The sequence below is a fragment of the Tachysurus fulvidraco genome, chromosome 5 (genome assembly GCF_022655615.1).
Source record: "Tachysurus fulvidraco isolate hzauxx_2018 chromosome 5, HZAU_PFXX_2.0, whole genome shotgun sequence".
Lineage (NCBI taxonomy): Eukaryota > Metazoa > Chordata > Actinopteri > Siluriformes > Bagridae > Tachysurus > Tachysurus fulvidraco.
The window spans coordinates 15,330,481-15,353,000 of NC_062522.1; the positions used below are offsets into that span (position 1 = coordinate 15,330,481).

At 37.1% G+C, this 22,520-nt stretch overlaps 2 protein-coding genes across 3 annotated transcripts; one reads left to right on the forward strand and one right to left on the reverse strand.

The window, feature by feature from the left end:
- The first annotated feature begins 2,675 nt into the window (after nucleotides 1-2,675).
- Nucleotides 2,676-13,487, forward strand: rad54l (RAD54 like). The gene is made up of 18 exons (XM_027146451.2): nucleotides 2,676-3,063; nucleotides 3,140-3,238; nucleotides 5,486-5,590; nucleotides 5,765-5,825; nucleotides 6,498-6,633; nucleotides 6,751-6,820; nucleotides 7,198-7,486; nucleotides 7,653-7,777; nucleotides 7,937-8,087; nucleotides 8,492-8,618; nucleotides 9,517-9,591; nucleotides 10,105-10,235; nucleotides 10,577-10,687; nucleotides 10,848-10,971; nucleotides 11,562-11,640; nucleotides 11,903-12,082; nucleotides 12,669-12,832; nucleotides 13,056-13,487. Exons 1-18 carry the CDS (start codon nucleotides 3,061-3,063, stop codon nucleotides 13,255-13,257), a joined length of 2,232 nt encoding a protein of 743 aa, XP_027002252.2. The 5' UTR covers nucleotides 2,676-3,060; the 3' UTR covers nucleotides 13,258-13,487.
- Nucleotides 13,234-22,189, reverse strand: lrrc41 (leucine rich repeat containing 41). Of its 2 annotated transcripts, XM_027146476.2 has the most exons (11): nucleotides 21,522-22,179; nucleotides 20,402-20,488; nucleotides 19,677-19,747; nucleotides 18,922-19,531; nucleotides 17,596-17,820; nucleotides 17,251-17,400; nucleotides 16,641-16,739; nucleotides 16,400-16,528; nucleotides 15,485-15,554; nucleotides 14,798-14,993; nucleotides 13,234-13,372 (listed from the first exon to the last, which is right to left on the reverse strand). In XM_027146476.2, the coding sequence occupies exons 1-11, from the start codon at nucleotides 21,598-21,600 to the stop codon at nucleotides 13,361-13,363; spliced, it is 1,728 nt and encodes a 575-aa protein (XP_027002277.1). In that variant the 5' UTR covers nucleotides 21,601-22,179; the 3' UTR covers nucleotides 13,234-13,360. The 2 variants fall into 2 exon arrangements, with proteins under 2 accessions (XP_027002277.1, XP_027002276.1); XM_027146475.2 differs by lacking the exon at nucleotides 13,234-13,372 and having other exon boundaries at nucleotides 13,536-14,993; nucleotides 21,522-22,189.
- Between the last annotated feature and the right edge of the window lie 331 nt (nucleotides 22,190-22,520).

A 22,520-nucleotide genomic window follows, 5' to 3' on the forward strand; every position in this document is an offset into this window, starting at 1 on the left:
CTCCAGGTTCCCTGTAAGGCTTTGTGGGTAAGCTATACAGAAAATGGACAGATGGATGGATGGAAAACTGATAGCAGTCCAATATTTTAAAACGGGTTCAATTGTAATACACAGTATTGGATTGGTGGCCCCTTAACACTGAGGGGTCAGTCATCAACCATAAACAAAAAGCAAGCATGACAGTAAAACTATATTGACGAATGCAATTCTAACTTAATTTAAACAGTATCTGCACATTGACAGTATTTCATATTCATTGTTCATTTCATATTGGAACGCACAAATAGGCAAGGTAGTACTCCGTTTCATACAGGCCATGCTTTGTTTCGCTTCACTTTATTTCCATATTGTGACACATTATTTCTGCATAAAACAATTGTATTTATATGAAGGGAATCTGTACCTATTGGTGTGATAAGGTGGACTAACCATGCAGGGCTGGAAACAGAATCAGAGATACCCAAGCAATATTGTCTCCAATGATATATGGCACAATTTTAATACTTTTTGTAACACACTTGTGGATTTGGCTTTGCTCCCCATCAAATTGTTATGAACTGTTCCATGACTTCAGAAGTACAACTGTTGCAAGTGCCAGATTTGTGAGGTGCGTGATGGTTGTGCCACAGTTTAGTAACAAACATTTAACAAACAAATGATCTTTTAACCAGGTATGGAAAGATGTTTGTTATTAAACAGACAGCAGCTTGGTTATGTTATTTTTAATATGATTAATATTACAAAACATAAAGTATGTGAACTTGCTAAAGAAGTCTATCAGTAAATATATAGTATAATGCCATATTTAGTTTTAATAAACAATATATGTTAAAAACAGTATTAAAGCATAGTGCATAAAGGTATATATTGTCCAAGAAAGGAAAAGTAACCCAATCGTCTATTACTTTTATTTGTTTTTTTTCTGCATCACTCCCTGTCATTTATTACTTGGTCTAAAATGAAATGTACACAATTTTTCTCACACCAAATGTAGTCATTTAGTCCAACGTTTGCTCCTTTTGTTTTACACTGGAGCTACATGGCTAATGTAGCTAAGTAAGGAAACTTTTTCCTTAACTGAACACAGTAAGTGAAGTCCATTTAAAATGTGTCATGTTTTTTGGGAAATCTCATGTGCTCTAGAGAGAAAAAAATACTTTTGGTGAGTCTGGATCCTGTGAACATGTAAAGGACGCTGTATTAGTCATGTTAGTTATTTTTGGACCGTTCTGAGCACAGCTGAGTGTTGTTTTTTTTGAGCCAGAACAGTCTAAATGATGGCCACCTGTTCCCACTGGATGCTATGCATCTCCTGGTTTATTTAAGGGAAAGGTTTATTAGACATAATTTATCTATTTATCATTGTATTCATATGTTTGTTCCCATAATGATTGGATGCTTATAATTTATCAGCTGACTGTTATTGTATTTACTATTCAAGTTTCCTTAAGGATTGTAAACATATACGTATATATATAATACATGATTACTGACACAGTTAAGAAAAGGAGCAATGTGTTCTCATCAGGTTTTAAGCACCACAATGCAAAACAATCTATTCATCAACATATGCTTAATGCAATGTGATTTATATCAACACATCAAATCTTGGTTAAATATGCAAAGCCATTATTATTATTATTATTATTATTATTATTATTATTATTATTATTATTCAACTGTGTCTCAGATTTCACTGTAAAGCATCACATAGACTCTATTTTTGTACATCTCTCCTGTAAAGGAATAAAGGTTTTGTACTGGAGAAAATGGCTGTGTGGCATGCTTATGAGCAAAAGGGAAAGATGTTGGCTAAATATAAATGCAATATTCAATCTGTCCAGGAATGATATAGAGGACGATACCCATGTACATATAACATTGATTACTATGTGAATAATTAAATTCTATTTCTAACCCCCTTTATTAACAGCCAGCAACTATAAGTAAAATTGAAAGCTGCCTATGAAGAAAGAAGCTCACACTTATTTTTAGCTTAAACAGTTTTGTTTACTTTTCACAACACCATCAGCTTCTGATTAGCTTGCTTTTAAATTGGATGATGAGATAAGGCTATTTGTTCTCCCTGTAGGGCATGTGACTTGTGCAGCATTGTGTGTGCATGTGTGTAAACAGTCAGCAGAGCATAGCGTAAACTCTACTAGTCACACAGACGGAGTTGATTATTTGATTATAGCCTATAGATTATATACTGTGATACAGGGTGAGCAGACCTGTGCCCTATGCAGTAACAGGCAGTCTCTCTGAGCTGTAATTTGTGTAGCACCCATTTTATGTAGTGTGGCCTTCATGATTAGTTATTTAAAACACAAGTTTTGCTTTATGCCACATAACCAGTGATTTTAAAACAGCACTTCTATGAAGATAAACACTTCATTTACCACCTGCATCTAATCAGATTTATTATGTTGATTTTCTATTTTGAATCACAAGTTAGATTAATGTATCACTAAATTCATGTTACACTGTATTATAGAATTCTGAGTCTACAATAACAATGATATATAAAGTTACAGCGCCACCTGTTGGACTAGTGGTGAAAGTAACTATCCTCATCATTAAGGCTCTTCTCAGTCTTATCTATTGCAGTAAGACTCTGCATAGAGCCCTGGAGGTCAGAGAGGGTTGTATTTGACAGGGAAAATAGTTGGCATTTGATTAAACTTGTTTTGAATACACGTCATTACTGAACCCAGAGCTGACTGAGGTCGACGTGATAAAGCGCACCTGCTTCTTATTTTTCTGCAACGCGTTCATAATTTTGGTGCTTTTCGGTTTCCGTACATTTGCGTCACTGGTGTGGGCGCGGGATATTTAATAACAAATCATGGGACTTAAAGTATCGTATTAGCACTTAGCGTATAAATAAACTTAAAGTGTCATATTAGCACTTAGCATATAAATAAATAATTAAATTCGGTATATTTCCGTTATAAATGACACTCTGTAACTTCAGATCCTAATGCTAGGCGGTTCTTTTAGCATTAGCCTATAGCTTCTAGTACTGTCTACCATAGCAACCGACATCTCTAAGGCAGAATGGTAAGTGAACACGTTTAATGTACAGATTGATCGTTGTCACAGCAACTGAATGAATAAAATCGACGAATTGTTTTAGAGAAGAAGCTTTGCGCCCAGTCAGCTTGCCAAAAGAAAGCAGAGAGTCGATTCTGATGATGACGATGATGATGAAGATGAAGACTGGGATCCTGAAATTGTAAGTAGATCTCTAAACGTATATCTGCACATATAGATGCACTACACAGGGACGAGGATGTAAAGCTGATAAACTACATGTTTTAACAAAATGTAGCCGTTTGGAGTTTATCTTGAGCTCCAATTTTTTTGTTTGTCAATAACAAACATTTGTTTGTTTGTGAATAATTTGTTGTCAGTAAATATGCTGATGCTTTACTTTACAGATTCACTAGCTAAAGACTTTATCAAAAACTCCAAAAACTGTTTGTCTTTTCTCACATTTTGTAGTTTTGCAGCATGGAATTGAAGCTTATTGATTTAACTGGGATTATGTAGTAAGTAGGTCATGACTTTACACAGAATATCCTATAATATTGAATAAGGAGGAAAGACATTATTAGTTTGTAAAAAATAAATATAACATTAAAGTCATTCCCACTACTCTGAAACCTAAAGGAACTGGAAAAAGACATTAATTTGTTACAGTGCTACATGACTGTCTTGCTACTGAAGAATTACATATCAGCACATTTTGTCAGTAGTTCTGAAGTCAAGTCAAGTTATTTGATGATACTCCTGCTTCAGACTTTAAGGGTCTATATGCAATACACATGCATAGCATTTTTTAAAACGTGAAGTCACTTTTATTGTCACATCACCACAGCACATGTGCCTTGGTGAGTGAAATTCTTAGGAGCAAACTCTAGAAATTGCAGAACAGTTGTACAGATATACCGATAAATATATAGGCAATGAGTTTGACAAGTGAAAATGTGCAATTTGCCCATACATATAGTTAGTGCAATATGTGTGTACAATATGTACAATTAACAAACATAATGAAATCAACAGGTGAAATGTGCAGTATGCTCATATATATAGCCTGTACAATATGTACAATTAACAACCAGATAATGAAATCAGATAATGAAATCAGCAAATGAACATGTGCAATATGCTCATACGTGTCAGTACAGTGTACTATTGGGCCTCCTTTCAGTAGCACTGCACATTATATTCAGCATGCATTTATATATGTATATGTGTAAATATATGTAATTATATTATATGTAAAATACTATAACGTGCAAAACAGATTGTACAGGTACAGATTGTATATGTAAATATATATAATGCTATAATGTGCAAAACAGATTTTACAGGTACAGAAGTGACATGGATGTGCATCGGATGGTATCTAGTGGTAGCAGATGGGCTATGGCATTGAATGCAGTGTGTATGTAAAGTCCAGTGTGTCTAGTGCAGTGAGTGTATAGTCCAGTGGATAGTCCGAAGTTAAGGTGCAGTGTGTGGCATACCATATTGTAAAAGTTTGCTGTAGGCTGCATTAGTTGTGACTGTTGGTTAGTCTGATAGCCTGAGGGAAAAACTATCCCTCAGTTGACTGGTGCGGGATCGGATGCTGCGGAGACGTCTTCCTGAGGGGAGCAGAGAGAGCAGTCTGTGGGACGGGTGGCTGGAGTCACTGATGATCCTCCGATGCAGCCCGTCAGGATGCTCTCTATAGTGCAGGTGTAGAATGTTCTGAGGATGCTGGGGCTCATTCCAAACTTCCTCAGCCATCTCAGGAAGAAGAGGCGTTGATGTGCCTTCTCCTGAAATGTGGTCTCCTGAAATCCACCACCAGCTCCATGGTCTTCTCAGTGTTGAGTGAGAGGTGGTTCTCCTGACACCATGTAGTCAGGGTGCTCACCTCTTCTCTGTAGGCCGTCTCATCGTTGTCAGTGATCAGGCCTATCACCATTGTGTCATCAGCAAATATGACGATGACGTTGGAGCTATGTGTGGCTGCACAGTCGTGTGTGTACACGTAATACTCAGTCCATAAATAAATTGGTAACCAATGAAAAGAAGCTAAAACTGGGCAAGTTTAAAAAAAATCTATTAGTCGATTTGTTGAAATCTATTAGTCGATGATGAATATCTTGCCTATTTAGTATTCAATTTTGTGATCTTAATCTTAGTGAGTCTCATCTTTTCCAGTGTATTTGGTCTAAAATAGATCCACTTGTCTTTGCACAATCTGAAGTCTGCGTCGGCTCATGTGCGCACTGTCAATACAGAAGCATTTTATTTCTGTTCTCATACCTATGGCCACTTTATATTTAATACAATTTACAGTATACATGTGCTGTAGGTCTTTATTTTGGTTACACTGTATGTTTGTAGCAGAGTTCAAGTAGGTTAAATATTATTTGCTGGCCTATTTGCTATAAAGCATATATTATTAAATATACTCTTACAGAAAAGCAAAAGGATTAAAGACTGCAGAGAAAGCTACATGTCTCCATATAGGAAGCCTCTGACCCAGCTCACAAACCGGCCTGTGTGTGTGGACAGCAACGAGCATGTAAGGCACCACAAAACATTTTGTCAATTTTATGTGTGTAAATCATTATCAAGTTTGACATTAAATTAAAGAGCCTTAACCACATCCTCCATTGTTCAGTTAAACTTGTATATCTTTTCATCACACTTTGCATACAAAAGTGTGATCATCTTTTTATGTCTTTTTTTTTTCCAGGAGGCTTTTATACGAAGTATCCTTTCCAGACCATTCAAGGTTCCCATCCCTAATTACACAGGTGTGCAATGTGTACATTTCTACATTATATGGTATACGGATATCTGACCATCATACGGATATAAGCTTCTTCCCCAAACTGTTACCACAAAGTTAAAGCACACAATGTCTTTGTATGCCTGTGCATTACAACTTCCTTCACTTGAAGTAAAAGGCTTCAACCTGTTTGAGCATGACAATACCCCTGTGCACAAAGGGAGATTCATGTAGGCATCATTTGCCAAGCTTGTAGTACAAATGGTCAAGTAAACAGCAACCACAATTTAAAGCTAACATGGAATGCAGACTGTGTGCATGACCTTGGTACAATAATGCTATAGTAGCTAAATGGACAGAAATTCTCACGGCCACTCTTACATGGGTATGATGGTCAGTTGTCCACATACTGTATTTTTGACCATATTGTGTATCTTAATATATGAATGTGCTTCATGGGGTACATATAGGTTCTTTATACTGTGCATGTAAAATACAGCTTTGAATGATTTGTCAGTTTTTTGGTACCAATAGTAAATCATAGCTAATCAGCAAATGTAACAGGAAGATTAAAGATTAATAACAGGTTAATACAACATAGTCATTAAAACAATTATTGATCATAAACACACTTGCCAGTAAAAAAGAGGTATAGCCCTCTAAAATGGAAATGTTATTCTGTATTCTCTTACTTCAGGTCCACTGGGTTTGAGAGCTCTGGGCTTGAAGAGGTCAGGTGTTAGAAAGGCTCTCCATGATCCTTTTGAAGATGGAGCTCTGGTTCTTTATGAGCCGCCAGCTTTGGGCGCTCATGACCTCATCAAAACAGACAAGTTAGTCATCAGTCATCTAAAAGTTCTGCCTTGATTAAAATGCTCAGCTTTAATTCTCTAAAACAAATACCCTTTAATTCTCATTTGTGTTTTTGTTAAACTCTCATCATCCTGCAGGGACAAGCTTCCTGTGCACGTTGTGGTGGATCCGGTGCTTAGTAAAGTTCTTCGACCCCATCAGAGGGAGGTGAGCTATCATAGATTCTAGTCACATAGTTGCAGTCACCTTAACTGAGGTCCCCATTTACCACTTTCTACCGTATATAATAGATAAGTACTTCTTTCTAAATCTGATGTTTTAGATTTTTGTGTGTATAGATCAGTAGAAGTGGTTCTGAGAGCTAGCTAACATAATACAGCTTAAAAGTTGCACAAAGCTTTCTTTTTTATTAATATTTGCTTATTTTTCTTCTGAAAGACTGTGAAACGTTTGAGTTGTGTTATTTTTGATACCTTTGTACATATAACACACCAGTGAAATCACAGTGAAACATATTTAAGGTCAGTAATTAGGACATTACCATTACTCAGTAACAAGCGATCACTGTGTTGTGATGTTTTCAGGGTGTGAAGTTTCTGTGGGAGTGTGTGACTGGGCGCCGTATCACCGACTCCTATGGCTGCATCATGGCTGATGAGATGGGACTGGGGAAGACACTGCAGTGCATTACGCTCATGTGGACTCTCCTCAGGCAGAGTCCTGATCTCAGACCTGAGATTGATAAGGCCATTGTGGTCTCACCATCCAGCCTAGTAAGAAACTGGTATAATGAAGTCGCTAAGTGGCTTGGAGGACGTGTGCAGCCTGTGGCTATTGATGGTGGCTCCAAGGATGAGATAGACAGAAAGCTTGGTAAAAAATATTTTTAACAGTATTTTTTTCTGTGATTGATTTTTTGGATTTTTACCGTGTTGAGAGTTCTACTACAGCAGCAACATGCACATGTCTTGCAGTTGTTTACACCTGGGATTTGCACCCATCGGTATTGATGTAATTAACATAACATTCTGTGTTTCAGTGAACTTCATTTCCCAGCAAGGTCTACGAGTTCCCACTCCCATTCTGATTATTTCATATGAAACGTTCCGTCTCCACGCTGAAGTTCTGCACAAAGGCAAAGTAGGATTGGTCATTTGTGATGAGGTATGAAATGTCTTCATTGCCTGAATTAGTTGCATGTTGATCATATTGGCAATCCTTGCCTTTCTAAGTTAATTAAAGAGCTGCAATGTTGTTGAGCATAGCAGCAATTAGCCAGCTTGGGTAATGTCTGGGATTCAGATGTCATTTTTGTTTGCTTAGGGTCACAGGCTGAAAAACTCGGACAATCAGACGTACCAGGCTCTGAATGCGATGCATTCCCAGCGCAGAGTCTTGATTTCTGGCACTCCCATTCAGAACGATCTGCTTGAGTACTTCAGCCTGGTGCACTTTGTCAATGCTGGCATCCTCGGTAAGTGGCTCAGAAACATACAGTATAAGTTGGGCTGATGTAAATCTGCCACGAGTCATTTTCAAGTCCATTTTCTAATTGAATTACCACAATTTAGTTGCCTCAGGTTGTCCAGGATAAACTGCTGAAGAGGACGTCAATAAAAAACTGCACATTTGGACTAATCTTAGATTTTACTTAAACCAATAGCGATGTGTTTGAACACACTTCTCAACATGCAGCATATATCAGTGAAGACTAATGTGATTCCCAATGGCAGCATTTCGAGCTTACCATTGCAGATGAAGTCCCCCTATGCTGTTGTACTAACCTTCGCACTTCTCTGAAAGTTTTCCATTTCAGCATGGCTGTAGGAATTTCTGTCCATTCCTTGCCCTCACATGTTCTGTCACATGTTCTTGTAGGCACAGCTCAGGAATTTAAAAAGCGCTTTGAGATTCCCATTCTGAAGGGCCGTGATGCAGATGCTAGCGATAAAGAGCGAGCCGTCGGGGAAGAGAAGCTAAAAGAGCTCATCAGCATTGTTAACAGGTGAGCTAAAGGTCACAGAGGCTTTTCAGTCACAGTCCTGTTCTAACCTAAGTAAGTATAATTACTGTATATGTAACAAACACAGGAGGTGTGTGCAGTCACTCGTAATCTGTGCTGTCATTAAGTGAGATTCTGGCTACTCCGCCTCTCTCCCATGACGTACACTTAGTGTTTCCCACACTATTTCTGTTATTTGTGTTTGATCTAGCACCACGATTTTCTAACCATCTAATTTCTTAAAGTAGACACGTTAGTGTAGATATGTAGGAGAGTCATTTTAATGCATTTAGGAAACACCATTCCAGGCAAACCGAATGGGAATAGAATTTTTCCCATTGTATTTTTAAAAAAAATATTTTTCAGGAGCCAAAATCAAATCCAATACAAGATCCTATTTAAATGAACACAAGACACAATATATCCCTTCCATGGCCAAGCCTTTAATTTAAGTAGACAACTTGCATTCTTGCTTTGTATCTATGTTTAGTTTATGTTTTCTGCCAGAAGGAATTACTTCTGTCAATTTTTGTGCATAGGAAAAGAACTGAAAAGAAAAGACAAACATTATTTTTGCACACTCTGCCAAGATAATATTTTGTGAGACCAGGAGCAGATTGCTCCATGACTGGACTCCAAGTCCTGCAGCCCTCATGGGAAAACAAAAGAAAACAATGGTGTAGGCTCTTATTTATTTATTTATTTATTTATTTATTTATTTATTTATTTAATGTGTATCTCAATACATGACCATACACACCAGTAATAAACACATCCCTCTGCCCCCTGTGCTTCATATGATCCTAGTGCTGTTGTACACTTCTTGTTAGAAGCAGATGGAACAGACTTCACTTTTTCCGGCACTGCACGTTTATTGATTGAGTCTTTTATGTGTCTGCAGGTGTCTGATCAGAAGGACCTCTGACATTCTGTCTAAGTATCTTCCTGTGAAGGTTGAGCAAGTCGTTTGCTGCAGGTAAAGCATTTGCCTTCATCCTAATATTCCAAGAGGAATAGTCACATGAGACCTAGAGTAACAATCAGCTTGTTGTCGTGTGTGCACCTAAAACACATTGATGTAATTAACATTTTCTTTGTATATGTGGAAGAAAAAAAATAGAATTTAGTAAAATATATTACACAGATTAATTTTTGTTTTGATTGTGACATTACACCATTTAAATGTACACTGTATGCTTAGTTGCAGTATGTATGAATTATGTTTCCACATTCAATTTTAAGATCAAGTCCTGTAGGTAATCTACCACTAGAAAAGTAGTGAAGTGTCTTCTTGGTATTATGGTCTATAAAATTCAGTCCCCTTAATATTCTTTATCTATTATTAAACATACTGTGCACATATTATTTTAACAGTTATCATTTTTTTAAGGTTATCATTTTTTACTTTGCTTTTAATTCTGCAAGTCTTTACTCGTTGTTGTTGTTATTAGTAGCAGTAGTGTTCATGTGTGTGTCACTTGCTTTGCAGACTAACTCCTCTGCAGAAGGAACTCTATAAGCTGTTCCTGAAGCAGGCAAAGCCAGCAGAGACGCTACAGCAGGGCAAAATCAGTGTTTCCTCACTGTCCTCTATCACCTCACTCAAAAAGCTGTGCAACCGTGAGTGTGAACACATCTGCTTCTTCTGCGTCACACAACAACTCTTCATCAAAGTCAGACTTCTAGAAAAGGACATAAACATTCATATTTTTCCCTCTTATTTATATCACCTCGATTATTTTTTTTTTTTTTTACTGCAATGAAGTTATAAATGTAGATATGCGTAGTGGAAAAGGTAATAATGCAGAGCAAAGTTTTTTTTCAATTAAATAATTTCATGATTGCTTCATTTTGACTAACTGGGTTGTGTCTAAATTTGGTTTCCATGATGATGATGGTGTAAATGCTGATTTTAATTCATTATCAGCACTAAATAAACTGTTATTTCCTTCTTTCTTCAGACCCCTCACTGATCTATGAGAAGTGTGTGGAGGGGGAGGAGGGCTTTGCTGGGGCAATGGAGCTTTTCCCACCTGGTTACTCAACTAAAGCTGTTGAACCTCAGCTTTCAGGTCAGTTGTGTGTGTGTGTGTGTGTGTGTGTGTGTGTGTGTGTGTGTGTGTGTGTGTGTGTGTGTGAGATGTGTTATACATGTGTGTGTGTGTTTGCATGTGTTATACATGTGTGTGTGTTTGCATGTGTTAAATGATGAAGTTTATTACTTTGGTTTAGGGAAGATGCTGGTGCTCGACTACATTCTTGCTATGACACGGTCAACAACCAGCGATAAAGTGGTGCTTGTGTCAAACTACACACAGACTCTGGACCTGTTTGAGAAGCTGTGTCGTGCTCGCAAGTGAGAGCCACATCCACACACATTATTCAGCTTTTAATTTCATTTTGATTAATAAATGAAAGTATAATAAGACTCTTATAGGTCAAAAGAACAATGATGATGTGTACTGATGATACAGATACTAATACCAGCATCAGTACTGAAATGACACTGATAATACGAATGAAATTATATTAATGCTTTTTTTAATTTGTGAAATATTAAGGAATGGTACGTTCATTGAATTTTTACTTTAATAAAAATGAGTCACATTCAGAAACATTCAGTCTTTTATCATCCACACCTGTGCCATGTCCTTCATTTAGAAATAAGCAGATATGCAGTACTGTTTGTTACGTTATTTACATTTATTAAAAATGTATTTATTATTGAAATTTACTTCTATATATTACAGAAATATATATTTAGATGAAGTAACCGTCAAAAGAAGCATTTCATTGCATGCTGTAATCTGTGTGATTGTGTATGAGTTCAGTTAAACTTTAGTTCATATTACTTCTGTATACAAAGACATTTTGCGAACTGTGATTGTTTAACATGTTTCACTTATGCTGCTAATCCACTGTCGGTTTGTTTTATTGTCGGTTTAGATATCTGTATGTGAGACTGGATGGAACAATGTCTATCAAAAAGAGAGCCAAGATTGTTGAAAAATTTAACAGTCTTTCTGTAAGTCCTAATTTTTAATGATTTCAAATTCCATTCATTTTTTAGCAGATGCTTTTATCTAGAGAAAAAAAAATCTGACAAAGCAGAATCCAGAATTTGTTTTAGATTCCTAATCACAGAGTAGCACAGCACAATCTTTATGATTACAGTGGCAGGTCTTAGAAGCTACAAATCCATAGAAACACAATTACTTTATTCACATATAATCTACTAAACATGCAGTTTAAAGAAAGTGCCATTTTTCCATTCTCTACTTTTCTAGAGCCCAGAGTTCATCTTCATGTTGAGTAGCAAGGCCGGTGGCTGCGGCCTGAACCTTATTGGGGCAAATCGGTTGGTAATGTTCGACCCAGACTGGAATCCAGCCAATGATGAACAGGCGATGGCGAGAGTGTGGCGTGATGGCCAGAGAAAAACGTGCTACATCTACAGACTGCTCTCAGTGAGTGTGTTCATCAAGCGTTAATACAGAGTTGTGCCTCTCTGTAGACTGAGCCATTGTGAACATATTTAAAATGTACATAGTTACAATTGTAATAAGATGCAGTATGCAACCGGAAATGCATGTTTTTATATCGAAACACTGTCTGGCCTTTGATGCCTCTCATGCCACTGCGATTTGGCAGTGATTTATATTATTTTATCTATTAATGCATGAGAGTCCTTACCACCTTCTCTCCCTCTCTTCACAAAGCACTTACAACCGAGACAACTTCCATAAAAATGAAACGTATCCTAACAAAAGAGGTCACCACATCAGCAATTATGGGATTTACTTTACAAATATAAAAATGTATATTTTTTTATTTTATATGTTCTCAGAATGATTAAAAAGGTGTAAAGCAGAATTGAGAAGTACCCAACACCGTTTTTAAAAAAATTGTATGTACTTAAAAGGCTGAGTTAAGGAAATCGTAGCTCGTGTTTGAATTGTCTTGAGCACTCGCACCAAATATTTTAAACAGGTTACATGTATGTTTCATATTTATTTTATATATATTTCACACTATTCATTTGTGTGTGTGTAGACAGGGACTATAGAGGAGAAGATCCTACAGAGGCAGGCTCATAAGAAGGCACTGAGCAGCTGTGTGGTGGATGAGGAGCAGGACGTAGAGAGACATTTTTCTCTGGAGGAGCTGAGGGAGCTGTTCACTCTCAATGAGGACACATTCAGCGACACACACGACAGGTGCACATACACAATAAACAAGCACAACACAGTTCAGACCTGAACAGATGCATGCAATTTTTTAATAATCCAAATATTTTTTTCTTATATTGTTATATTTATTATAATTAACTTCATGATCATAAAGCCATAGATTTGAAGTACTGGACGTTTAAAGATTGTGGAGATCACTAGACAAAGGATATGTTAGTGGTATCACATCAGCATTTATTTCTCTCTCAAGGTTTCGATGTCAGCGCTGTGTAAACGGGCGTCAGGTTCGTCCTCCTCCCGAGGATTCGGACTGCACAAGCAACCTGTCGTGCTGGCATCACTGTGCAGATAAACGAGGGCTGAAGGACGCAGTACTCCAGGCCTCCTGGGACAAAGCTGTGACCTTTGTCTTCCACCAGAATTCCCACCATGACCAAAGAGGAGTCGTCTGAACACTGCACATCTGAACACTGTAATCATGTCAAACCTATCACATGCAGCTGTCGCTGACTCGTTCTGTAATCGTATATAGCTGCTGAGTTGAAGGACATCATATCAAGATGATATCTGAAAGACAGTCACATGGGCAAGGTGATTCCTGTATAATTATTTGTTGTTCTGTTCATTTCTCTTTATTTATTGTGTACATCTTTATTAATGTTGATTAAATATGTCATGCTTATTTTTGTCTGTCTGGTTTTATTTGTATAAAAAACACAAGACTAAGAAGTATTTTTGCAGGAAACATGTTTGTATAATACAGTTATATTACAGTAATATATATTATATATCATACAGTGATAAGAGTTATATCCAACAACCCACATAATGGAAAGCAAAGCGATAACCTTGTGGCTGCGAAGCTCAGCCTGTTGCAAAACTCAAGCAGAACAATACACAACAGTGCAAGTGGGAAGAATGAGGCTTGTTAAACCATGTTGCTTATACACAAAGTGCAAATGCATAGTCTTTAATAAAGTTATATGGATATCATGTGTGAGTGAAGCTTATACAAGATTGAGATAAGATCAACCAGTGTTTGAAAATTGTGAAAGAAATGTTGCAATTGGCCTTTACACTGGACTTTACTGTGGTCTTACTGTCAGCTTTAATACAGTACTGACAAAAGCCTTTTCTAGTGTTGTTGTAAGATCAAATGATTTGGTTTCTGTATTTTCACATGCAATTTTAGCTATAACATATGCATAAATTTGCACAAAAATGAAATTCGTGGGATTTAAACTTGAAACCTTAATTAGTTAAAAGTAAAGCAACCTCTCATCCAAACCAAATGGATGCAACTGAAAACCTGTACATAATATGTGGCTCCACAATCTAGCTTGGCAAACGCTAAAAGTTAGCAGCCAAAAGAAGAAAAAATAGGACAACAGCAGCAAATTCCATATTTTCAAGTAAAACTATCGTCTGCATAACTTTTATTTCTATTTTTATAGCTTCTAGGTTTTATAGCTACTGTGATCTAAACCACACTGATATGTCTTCATGACACTAGAGGAGGTCTAAGTTCATAATAATAAATTCATTGTTTACTACATTAGATTCATAGCTTTGTTGCCAAAATAAAGAACTAAACCTAAGGTACCAAACTTAAAACTAAAAAAAAAACAAAAACACAAAACTACTATCCAGTAGAAATATTGGATTTATTCCAAAAGTAATATAAATTTATAAAAGTGAATCTATATAAAAAAATATTCTAAATTCAATTTTTAAAATGTTGGTATATGGTCAGATATCAACTCTTAAATCCTTAGCATTCACCAGACAACCAGTTTATGAAATTTAACAAAAATCTTTGTATGTTTTATCTAGGAGAAGCAGATTATAGTTTGTCTGGCCACAGCTATGGTGTAAGCAACACAATTCATTTTTTATGGATGCCTTTTTTTTTTTTCTTTACATGGTTCCACACCTGGTACTGTGTATATATATACATTAAATGTCTCTTCACATCACACTGACATGATCTACCATGGCTAATTTGAAGTCCCATTCATCAGTCAGAACTTCACAGAACGGGCGCAGTATCCTCAGAGCTTGACCTTTGGCCAAGGGGTCACGATTTAGAGGGTTAAAGCGCAGGTCCAGTGTGAATCGGCAAAGAGGATGATGAGCTTCAATCCTTTGGCTGAACTCCAGCAGGTCAGCAGGGAGGATGAAGTTTGAGCTGCAAGAAAGACAGGTGAAAAAATGAATTCTAGATATCATGATGCTTCCAGTTGTGTGCGCTACACAATGATACAGTTAGTGGGTAATATACCTTCCATGTTCTATGGCATATATAAAAACATAGGGCAGAACCAGTTGACTAGTGAGAGGAAAATACGTATATGTGTCTGAAAGAGGGTTCGTTACTTGGGCAGATTGCAAATGGCTGTGTTTTAATAGGAACAATAACTAAAGTGGCATCTACGATTAGGATCTATGGGAAAGATGGTTTGTGCACACTCAATTACAGTCGTACATTAAATGTGCGATTAATGAGATATTTCTGTAAAAACAAAACAGCAGCTGTTCTTTAGGCAAAAATGTTAATGCAGGATTTAATCGCACTTTTAGCAACAACCGCCTAACATCAACATCAGGGTTTTGTTTTTTGTCTTTAATTTGTCAATTATCTATTTATTTACAAGCAAGACTACATTACATTAACATTACCTGAGGTCCAATTTGACTATGTTGCCAGGATGTTCTAAAAACAGATCTGCAACCTGAATGACACTTGAAGCTGAAGGAGAGAGCGAGAGAGTGACACAAAGAGGGAGTTAGAGAGAGAGAAAGGGAGAGAGAGAGAGAGAGAGAGAGAGAGAGAGAGAGAGAGAGAGAGAGAGAGTGACACAAAGAGGGAGAGAGAAAGAGAGAAGGGGAGAGAGAGAGAGAGAGAGAGAGAGAGAGAGAATGTGAGTTCCATTTGTTAAGCACACATTATCACATTTTTTTATGTATTTGTTAAGATCACATTTGTCTTTATTCATTAAAAGCTTTAACTTATTTTATTGAAAGATAAAAAATGCTTAAAATTAGCTAAATTATTTGCCAGTAGAACAAACTATTTCAAGCTTGAAATAAAGTATTGATTCAAATATGGAATTTTGAAATACAAAAATAATACAAATAATATACATGTAGTAAAATAGTATATAAAATAATATACTATTAATGAACAAAATGTAGCAGTAACTATACAACATGTAAAGAACCATCCTAATAAACTAGTGGGGAAAAGCATTACACATGTTTTTTCTCAAATTCTCAAAATTAAAAACAAATAAATCCAAACTCTGTAGATGCACACATACTGAATTTTACGTAATGAATGAAATTGTGTACATTTTATGATGCTTTGTACATTTTCCCAAACAATCATAATCATATCATTGGGTGGTCAGGTTTTTATCCTGTTACTATTAAATATCATTCTGTAATCAGCACATTAAAAGTAATTTTTCATTTTTCTTGTACTTTCACAAAAAAAACAAAAGTATGATATTGAAACCCTATTGTTACTGGATGCAAAGAGATAAAACCAAATTGTACAAATGAGTGTAAATGTTTTAGTGATGCGAGTCTCACCGAGTCGATTCTGAGACAGAGAAAGAGAGCGAAGGGAACAAAGATTCTTTGCAGCTGCTACAAAAGGAACCAGGAAGTCTTTCTTCTCTGTGCATTTCTCCAACAGCCTACAGTCTTTCAAGGATAGCTCTGAAATCATGAGAGAAATAACAGGACTGTAATAATGTATAATGATTAAATAAGTAAATAACTAAGTCAGATTTGTCTTTTATTATTTTTAAAAAGTGACGTTTTGTGTTACCTTCCAACATGGAGTTCTCTAGAAGATAAATAATCTCACTGTGACATTCTGCCAGGTTTACGTCTTCCAACAGCAGCACTTTCAGGGATGGATTGGATTCTGGAAAGGAACAACATTTTTTTCAATTGAAGATCAAGGATCACCTGGAGATCCACTTTAATTACACTACTAATATATATATATATATATATATATATATATATATATATATATATATATATATATATATATATTAGTGGCAGAAGAAGACATAATTTAACTAGATCTTTCTCGAATGAAATTACACACACAGAACAAACCAATGATCTCCTGTTTTCACTGTAGGGTAGTTTACAAGTTCAGAGTTCAGTGTGACGTGATATTAAACAAACTGCACAGCCCCATAAAGTAAAACAAATTCATAAATAAAAACAGAAGAAAATCATTAGGACAAAGAACAATTAACTATGGCAACCGACTCACTATACCAGAAAAATGACCAGAAAAGAAGATATAAAAATAAATAAAGTGAAATAATAAAACCACATAATTTCAAAAATAAGCACATTTAGTACATTTCACTTTTCACTTTGTTTTGTGTGTTTTTATACAGAAAGTACTTTGGTAATACCTGGCAACGTGTGTAGGAAGGAGTGAGCCTGACGTATTCCTGTGATGTGGAGAGTGCGGAGATTGGGAGCGTGTTGAAGCACAGTGGGTAAACACTCGAGAGTCGTCTGGATCTCACCTGCCTTTAAGGTGAGTTTCTCAAGAGAGAGTTCTGCATCAGACAATAACAATCAACAATCACTTACAACCCTGTACATTGTTCTAAAAAAACAAACAAACAAACTAACTAATATTACTACTGCTACTATTAATAATAATAAAAAGCTACTGCTACTACTACAAAGAATGTAAATGTAAAAAGTTTTATACACTTAATGAACAACAATAAGAGTGAAAAAAGCATTACGTATGTTTGATGTGAAGTGCACACTGGATGTGGTGCTGTAGTCCCACCGTGGGCCGATTTCCAGTGAGAGGGTGTGCAGTGTGGGGCAGGAGATTAGCAAGCTTGCTATATATTGCTGAATATACATGTTCCCAAAACTCAAGTCTTTGAGGGCACAGTGTGGGTTCAGAAAAAGTTTTCGGAGAGACTCCACCAAGTCGACCACTTCCTTCCTACAAACAAACTCTGCACACAATTATACAATATGAACAACACACAATATACAAACATATATACAGTATGACTACAGTATACACTCTTATTATGGATGTGACATTTCAACTTGTAAAGCTGCTTATTGCCTTTGCAGGCATACTGCCAATAAAACATATATCAGTGTGTATATCTGGTCATATGTCCCTGTAAGATAAGATTCAAGTTACAGATTTCCAATAGTTGTGTGTGCACTGTGTAATACTGTCTAATCTGCTCTGTCTATCAAAACATTAGATCAGGACCATATCACTGTCAGATCAGTGTCAGATCAGTACTACATCAGTGTCAGATCAGTACTACATGTCAGATCAGTGTCAGATCAGTACTACATCAGTGTCAGATCAGTACTACATGTCAGATCAGTGTCAGATCAGTACTACATGTCAGATCAGTGTCAGATCAGTACTACATCAGTGTCAGATCAGTACTACATCAGTGTCAGATCAGTACTACATCAGTGTCAGATCAGCACTACATCAGTGTCAGATCAGTGTCAGATCAGTACTACATCAGTGTCAGATCAGTACTACATGTCAGATCAGTGTCAGATCAGTACTACATGTCAGATCAGTGTCAGATCAGTACAACATCAGAAACACATCAGTGTCAGATCAGAAACACATCAGTGTCAGATCAGCACTACATCAGTGTCAGATCAGTGTCAGATCAGTACTACATCAGTGTCAGATCAGTACTACATGTCAGATCAGTGTCAGATCAGTACTACATGTCAGATCAGTGTCAGATCAGTACAACATCAGAAACACATCAGTGTCAGATCAGAAACACATCAGTGTCAGATCAGAACCACATCAGTACCAGATCAGAACCACATCAGTGTCAGATCAGAAACACATCAGTGTCAGATCAGAAACACATCAGTGTCAGATCAGTACAACATCAGAAACACATCAGTATCAGATCAGAAACACATCAGTATCAATCGGTATCAGATCAGTACCACATCAGAAACACATAAAAACAATATCAGTCTTCCTTTATCCTTGCTACCAAAAAAACACATCTGATACACTGTCTCAGTAAAAGACAGCAAAACATTTTAGAACTTACGGGTAGGACTCAGATGAAGTGATCGGAGACCAATCCAGGAAGGCAGGAGGCGAGACGCTGCAGTTAAACAAACCTCCAGGTCCACTGAGTGTATCTGTCCCTCGGGACATGTCACATTAGTGTTACATGAGGGACAGAACTTGCTGTATTCTATCTCTTCCATCAGCGGATGCAGCCGAGGACATTTGGATGCTGCAGGACCATCATCAATCCTGCTAGAGCCTTTACATCTGGACATAATCCATCTGAAAACATGTGAATCCGGAGTCCGTTTCAGAACTAGCTTTTTAACTGATCCGTGGTCGAGAAGCCGGTGCAAAACAAAAAGGACCTCTGACTTTCTATGTCTGAGCAACACCTTGGCGTCAATCAACCTGAGTGTCCTCACCACCGTCTCCAGCGTGGCCAGGATGAGACGTAGTTCCTCTGAGGCTAACTTCTGCACATCATGCAGCGTGTAGAGAGAGAGAACCTGTACATACTTGGCTGCCACAGAGAGATCCGTCATGTCAAGAGCGGAGCTGTGTGCTTGTGACTTTCTTAAAAGCACCTTGTGGAAATAACTCTCTAAGCACATCTGTTTCCAGTCCTCCTTCTCTGGCTGCAAAAACTGGAACAGATCATTTAGCATCCAATTAGTGCACACTTTCATCTGACACTTCAGGCGTGTTCTCAAACCATAATAGAGCATCGGCTAGTCTACAGACAAAAGTCGGGTCAGTTGTGGCAGCGAACATTTCTGAAGTGTCCATTACCTTTAACTTCCAGCGCCATGTGCGATTCAGATCCCTCCATTTTGCTGCCCAAGCAGATGAACACGAGACTCCTAAAATTGTAAGAGAATTTGTAATGTGGAAAAACAACCACAATAAAAGAATATTAAACATTCCACAAGAGCAAAACTACAATAAACACAGGGATAAGTGAGGAGTCAGTTTGGGTTCCCTCGGTTCTCCAGTTTCTAGGTCGTTAGACTGGCTTTTCTAAAGGTGCTCTTTACACTGAACTTGTTTGAATCTGACTGTGATTCTTCCTGGTGACGTCACAGTGCTGAATCGGTTTCAGACTCACTTAGTTATCAGAAAAATATTGTCAGGTTTTATGTCTAAAGTAATTTATTTCATAGCTGGTGGATTCTGAAATGTCTGTGTAGAGGACAGAAAGGAGAGATATGTACAGGACGACAGAACAGAAAAAAACAGCAATGTTCAGCTCGAATGTAAATCCTGTGTGAAAGAGATTGGAGACTAATCACAGGTATCACCAGTGTGATGTACTCAGAGACATTAATGTGCTGTGTGCACTTTGTAATAAGAAAAATAACAGGCAGTATTTAAATATATATCACATATATTTTAGTTAGGGTACATACATTATAGATAGGGTAACTTTATTCATTTATTTTCAGTAACCAGAGCCAATACTTGGAACAAAAAAAACACCACTGCACATTTACAAGAATTTGTCTGTACATGTTTACCTTTTAGTTGAGCAGCTTTTTCAATCCTGTCCAGGTAGTATATGTTCAGATGCGGCATCAAGTCTTGAAGAAGTGAGGCTGGCAAATCTACATCAACAACATCAACACCAACATTTAAAAAAATGCTCTTTAGGCTATATCTTTGGTGAAGCATTAGTGTGACAAAGCCAAACACAAAGCAGTAGTGGTGCTTAATTCACTGAATCGGCTCATTTGGTTCAACATTAAGAGCAGCGTCTGTTGGCTCGCCAAAGTTTGCTATACTGTGACTGAAAATTGGAGCTGTGTAACTCATTGTAGCTTAGACTCTAAATAACATAGATTGTATCTGTATAACATATTATATATAACTGTATTGTATAAAATCCATTTCAATAATCGTTTAACTAATAAGACACTATAAATGTGAAATAATAAATTGTGCATTGATAAAACTGAGAAGAGACTTTGAACAAAGTCTGAACAAACAACAGATCCTCATTGTAATGCTGAGGAATGCACTCAAGGTCAAACCCACATCTCAGTTTAGAGAGACAGAGAGAGAGAGAGAGAGAGAGAGAGAGAGAGAGAGAGAGAGAGAAAGGAGAGAGAAAAGAGAGACAGAGAGAGAGAAAGGAGAGAGAAAAGAGAGACAGAGAGAGAAAGAAGAGAGGAAGAAAGAGAGACAGACAGACAGAGAGAGAGAGAGTCTGACAGACAGACAGACAAAGAGAGAGACAGACAGACTGACAGAGAGAGAGAGAGAGAGAGAGAGAGAGAGAGAGAGAGACTGACAGACAGACAAAGAGAGAGACAGACAGACTGACAGAAAGAGAGAGAGAGAGAGAGAGAGAGAGAGAGAGAGAGACTGACAGACAGACAAAGAGAGAGACAGACAGACTGACAGAAAGAGAGAGAGAGAGAGAGAGAGAGAGAGAGAGAGAGAGAGAGAGAGAGAGAGAGACTGAGACTGACAGACAGACAGACAGAGATCTAATGTGTGAGTCAGATCTTTAATTGAAAATGCGAATGAGTCGAGACAGCATCAACACACACACTCATACACACACACACACACACACACACACACACACACACACACACACACACACACACACACACACACACACAGTTAGCTTACCCCCAGTTTGTCTCTCCAGCACATCCATATTCAGAGCCACTTTCCTGATGCACATCTGTACAAGTGTGAAGCTGCCCATGTTTAAAAACAGCGGAAACCTACAAATCGTTTCTCTTCCTGCAGGAAAGCCTCACAGTTTATCAGGTTAATAGGTCAGTTTCACATTATTAAAATAGCGGACCTAAACTGACATACGGATCGATCTGTACGAAGGCATTCTGTTTACGTGCGGTTTGTTGAAGCTGTAAGCGGAAAATTCTCCTGTGAAGGTCGCCAACGTGAGCTAGTGACCTACTTTTCAGAATAAAAGTCATGGCATTTTAGCTTTGCAAGAGTTAAATTCCGTCCACATGCCATAAATGTAAATTTAGCTGCGGATCCACAGCATAAATATTGGTAGCGAAAAAATAAAAATAAAAATAGATAGATAGATATATAGATAGATAAACAAACAAACAAACAAATAAATAAATAACTAAATAAAGTGAAGACTTCTGAAGCTAATCTGTCAAACTCCAATCACCACATTGACCAGACTAGCTCAGTCAAACAAGGACACCAAACTAAAATTTAAAAAAGCCCATTTCTCAAAGTGGATGTTTGCTGAAATGTGTTTTAGTGTAGTTGTAATCACCAGTGAGTATAAATTATGAGCTGCTCACAAAGAACATCCCATTAACCCCATAATCTTCACTTTCAAAGCTCAGTACTTATATCCATGTTTTCTTATCACATATAATGACCTCAGACAAATGACCAGAGTAGAAATGCTCCACCTATATTTCCTCTTGAAAGTATGGCCTTTATCAGACGCAGTTATATTATACTATTTTCCATTATAATTCAACTTTAATATGAAACATAACAATGGCCGTCTCTTATGTGTGAAACATTTTCATTGCACGTTGAGAAGATATCATGGATGTCCGAGTCACCATCCCTTTTCCACTTTAATTATCCTAAACTCAGCTAATTTCAGTATTTTGAATTACATGTTTT

What these genes read in the sequence shown, in the direction of transcription:
- rad54l (XM_027146451.2), top strand. An exon ending in GACCTCATCAAAACAGACAA is followed by an intron (nt 6,634 to 6,750) that starts GTTAGTCATCAG and finishes ATCATCCTGCAG; the next exon opens with GGACAAGCTTCCTGTGCACG. An exon ending in AAGCTGTGTCGTGCTCGCAA is followed by an intron (nt 10,972 to 11,561) that starts GTGAGAGCCACA and finishes TTGTCGGTTTAG; the next exon opens with ATATCTGTATGTGAGACTGG.
- lrrc41 (XM_027146475.2), bottom strand. Translation starts at nt 21,600, where the DNA reads ATGGGCAGCTTCACACTTGTACAGATGTGCATCAGGAAAGTGGCTCTG. An exon ending in ACTTCATCTGAGTCCTACCC is followed by an intron (nt 17,821 to 18,921) that starts GTAAGTTCTAAA and finishes AATTGTGTGCAG; the next exon opens with AGTTTGTTTGTAGGAAGGAA. An exon ending in GCACTTCACATCAAACATAC is followed by an intron (nt 17,401 to 17,595) that starts GTAATGCTTTTT and finishes TGTCTGATGCAG; the next exon opens with AACTCTCTCTTGAGAAACTC.